The 4,186-nt window shown below is 36.6% G+C and overlaps 1 protein-coding gene across 1 annotated transcript; it reads right to left on the reverse strand.

Moving 5' to 3' along the window:
• Nucleotides 1-870: 870 nt before the first annotated feature.
• On the reverse strand, nt 871-2,757 carry LOC115170598 (interferon a3-like). Its single transcript, XM_029726860.1, has 5 exons — nt 2,623-2,757; nt 2,341-2,418; nt 2,064-2,213; nt 1,281-1,373; nt 871-1,066 (listed from the first exon to the last, which is right to left on the reverse strand). Exons 1-5 carry the CDS (start codon nt 2,755-2,757, stop codon nt 971-973), a joined length of 552 nt encoding a protein of 183 aa, XP_029582720.1. The 3' UTR covers nt 871-970.
• Between the last annotated feature and the right edge of the window lie 1,429 nt (nt 2,758-4,186).

The following is a 4,186-nucleotide window of genomic DNA, read 5'->3' on the forward strand; positions in this document are numbered from 1 at the left end:
AATACACCAGTACTCTAAAGAATTAAGAGAAAACAAGCATAGAAAACAGTATTGGCATTAATACAAATAAAAAAAACAATCTAAGGCTTCTATTATAATATAATTATTTTGGTGAATTATAGAAATATATATGGGACATAAAAAAGGCAGTTGCTCATCAAGCATTGCTCAAATAACTTTCAAAAGATTGTTCCAAAGTTTGACCCCGAAAAAGTTTGTTCCTAATGAATGAAGTCGTACAAAAATGTGTGTATTTTCCTACGTACAAAAATGTGTATCTTTTCACACAAATTAAGCCACACAAAACTCACAAAAATGCTCGAAATATGCTAAATACTTTTCGTACATATTTAAACGAATTGAGTGTGAGATTGTGTTGCAACACAACAAACCAATGTGCCAACGTGATTTACACCATTGGTTGAAACAATGCAAATATTAACAACCACTGTATATCTTCAAAATGTAGATAAAACTAGAATTGTGATTTCATGGATCATCCTTCCTTGCATCTATAGTTCTGTGACAGTGGTTATTTGTTTCAACCCCATCTCTCAGATATTTACAAAAATTGAGTGTGCTTTGGTTTTGGTTCAATTTCAGAGTCCCCGTTTAGAAAGTCGGTCTATAAAAAAAATAAATGCATGAAAAAAATGAATGGATGAATGCAGGCATGCATGAATGCATGAATTAATTATATAAGTGAATGAAAACAATATGAGAGTAGTTGTATGTATTTTTTATTTAATTGTATTATAAATAAAACACGAATAAATAAATGCATAGTGTACACATAAATATCAGTCTACCAATATATATAAATAAATAAATAAATAAATAAATAAATCAGTCATTCTGTCAATCTAGCAGCCGGCCAGTCAGTCAGTCAGTCAGTATATATATCAGCCATCAATCTGTTAGCCAGCCTGAGGAATATGTCACGTCTCCAATGATGATTCTGTGCTTCTCCTCACGGCTTGACTCTGCTGTCAATGAATTTCTTGAACTGCACCAAGTTTTCGCGAATCTCCTTTCGCACAATCTCCCATGCGCATGCGCTGTGTTCCTGGAGAGCGTACAAGATATACATTTTATTTCAGTCAACTCAACCACTGCAGGTGTTGTTGCTCCCACGCATCCATCGACATAAAAACGGCACTTGGCAATTCCAAGTTTCATATGTGAGTTGTGGCATTGAAATGAGTCTCATTTCTGGTGATCTAGAACTTTTGCTCAGATTAATTTAGCCTCTATTTGAGGACATTTGAAATTGGACCCACCTTCTCTTTCAAGACGGTGTTCAGCTTGTTGAAGTATGTTTTCAGAGTAACCGACCATCCATCTCCAGAGGATTCCCAAACACCACCTACGACCTGGAGACAATATAAAATGCTGGTGAGTGCATTAATTATGTCTTATGAGACGGTTATGAAAATATTAGAAACATATTTGGTGTGTTTGAAGCGTTTCAATTATTTAAATACCAATGCCCACGATTGTCATCCCCCAAAATGCACTGAGTGTACACCACATTAGGAACACCTTCCTAACATTGAGTTGAGCACACCGTTTTACCCTCAGAACAGCCTAAATTCGTCAGGGCATGTGTTCCACAGCGATACTGGCCCATGTTGACTCCAATACTTCCCACAGATGTGTCATGTTGGCTGGATGTCCTTTGGGTGGTGGACCATTCTTCATACAGAAGGGAAACTGTTGAGCATGAGAAATCCAGCGACGTTGCAGTTCTTGACACATTCAAACTGGTGCGCCTGGCACCTACTACCATACTCCCGTGAAAGACATATTTTGTCTTGCTCATTCACCCTCTGAATGGCACACATACACAATCCATATCTCAATTGTCTCAAGGCTTAAAAATCCTTGTTTAACCTGTCTCCGCCCCTTCCTCCACACCAATAGAAGTGGGTCTAACAAGTGAGGGATCATTGCTTTCACCTGGATTCAGCTGGCCAGTCTATGTCATCGAAAGAGCAGCTCTTGCTAATGTTTTGAACACCCAGTGTATAACCTATAGACTACACAAGAGGGATCATACTTACACATAACTCTAAGTTTTGAACTTGACGATATATGACGTTTTGGAACATGTTCAGTTTTGTTTTGTTCCACGTGACAGACGTCAGACTGTTGTTGTATAATTGCTCCACATATCGCATAGCCTCCAATGCGACCACATAGACGTCCTCACCCTGGATAAAATAAAACAGGGTTTTAGGCATTGGGTGTCTAAATAAGTGGTTTTAAACTTCCAATTACACATACTGTACTTAAGTTATACTGTACTTTAGGCTATCAAAATGCTGAAGTGTCTCCTACCTCTGTGTTCTTGTAAAGATCCTCTGGAAACGTTAGTTCGACGTTTTCTTCTGCACACATAAGTGGAAAGAGTCCACCCTGAAATAGAATTCATATTAATATCAAGAAGTAAACTATATTGTGATAGTAACCTTAAATGAAAAATTTTGGTTCAGAAAGTGAAAGCATTGCTTAAAAATATATTGTGCTATAATGCAAAATATAAATTTTAATATCATTGCGAATTTTGCGCATCAATTTGTGCACACCAAATAGCGGACTGGTGCAGTTTAAATTCCTCACCATATCTGAGAGCAGGGCTATGCTCACATCGTTCAGCCTCCCCAACCTAAACTGCGTCCACCTGCAAGGTTTTGATGCAGCTGTTCCTTGGCAGAACAGAGTCAGGCAAATGCTCAACCATTTCAATACAGCCATGTTAAGGACGGATTATCTTGATTGATAGGATGCCTAGATTGTTGAAGTTGCCCATTTTATATGACACAAGTATCGCTACGTAAAGGTATCAAAATCCCTTTGTGGTGAAGAAGGGTTTCATGCTTCAGACTTTCGCTTCCCTTTATAAGCCCCACTTTTCAGGGGGTTTATTCTTAATTATTCTGTTGTAAAACTAATCAGAAAAGGTTTGCCTATCAAGTTAACAGTTTTCATATGTAGAGAATTGCATTGAGCAATGCATTTCATGCTAACATATTCAGCAGGTGTTAAAATGTAGGCCATATTGAATATTAAATACTAAGAAAACCATGGCTGATTTGTTATTTCTATAATACAATGGTACATGGATCTCTCCTATGAAATGAGGGCCATGTTCAGTATAAATATGCTGTAGTTTTGGACATTGCACACCACATTTTTCAGATTCTGTGTGAAACGTTTTTTTGATAGGCGTAGCACGGAGATCCATTTTTGCTCACACACGTTTAGTCTGTTGTCGACTCTCTTTTAATCCGGTAGTGCAGTCTGAAGCATTACTGAACAGTGTTAATATTGCAAATCTTTGAAATAGAAACACGTTTTATTAATAGAGTAACTGGTAGTGTTGAATGAAGACTAAAGCCGCCGCCTCTAAAATGGAGAGTAGAGTGCGGTGGTGTTGCGGTGGTGTTGCGGTGGTGTTGCCAGCATGCAGGGAAATTACTTTTCCTTTTCTCTTATGCGCTTCATTCTTATTAAATTGATCGGTAAATTCCAAGTTTTTTTTAAAGTTAGTTCATTTTTGTTTAAAAAAATAGTTATATGCCGTAATTTTGCCGTGACGATGACGTGTGAATTTGACCGAATGTGAATGATGATGACGCTAATGATGGTTATAGCTATATTTTTCTAAACTTTTATTTAACCATGAAAATCCCATTCAGATATAGAATCATATGAGGATGATGATGACGTTAATTGGAGGTGTAGGTTTCTGATTATGCAGTTTTTATGTTAAGTCTTTATATTAGGTTACCTTGTAACAATGAACTAACTCATCATAGCATTGATTGTTCATGACTGTTGGCCAATCAGCAAATTAATGATTATTTTCAAACTTGAGATGAATTTCACTGTATTTGTGCAGTCAGTTAATTACAAATGTTGTTAAATGGGTCAACAGGTTTATTTCGCAGCCTACAGTCGTGGTATGAAATAAATATATTACATGTGCTAATCTGTAGTGCATAGACTCCACTACGCCGTTGTTTTGAACTGCATATTGTCTGTAAACAAATGAATGCATGAAAGACTGAATGGATGAATGCATGGATGACTGAATATGTAAAGTAATACAAACAATATGATAATAGATGCATGTTTTTTTCATTTAATTTTAATATAAATAAATAAAGGAATACATAAATAC

This window comes from Salmo trutta, chromosome 32, assembly GCF_901001165.1.
Source record: "Salmo trutta chromosome 32, fSalTru1.1, whole genome shotgun sequence".
Lineage (NCBI taxonomy): Eukaryota > Metazoa > Chordata > Actinopteri > Salmoniformes > Salmonidae > Salmo > Salmo trutta.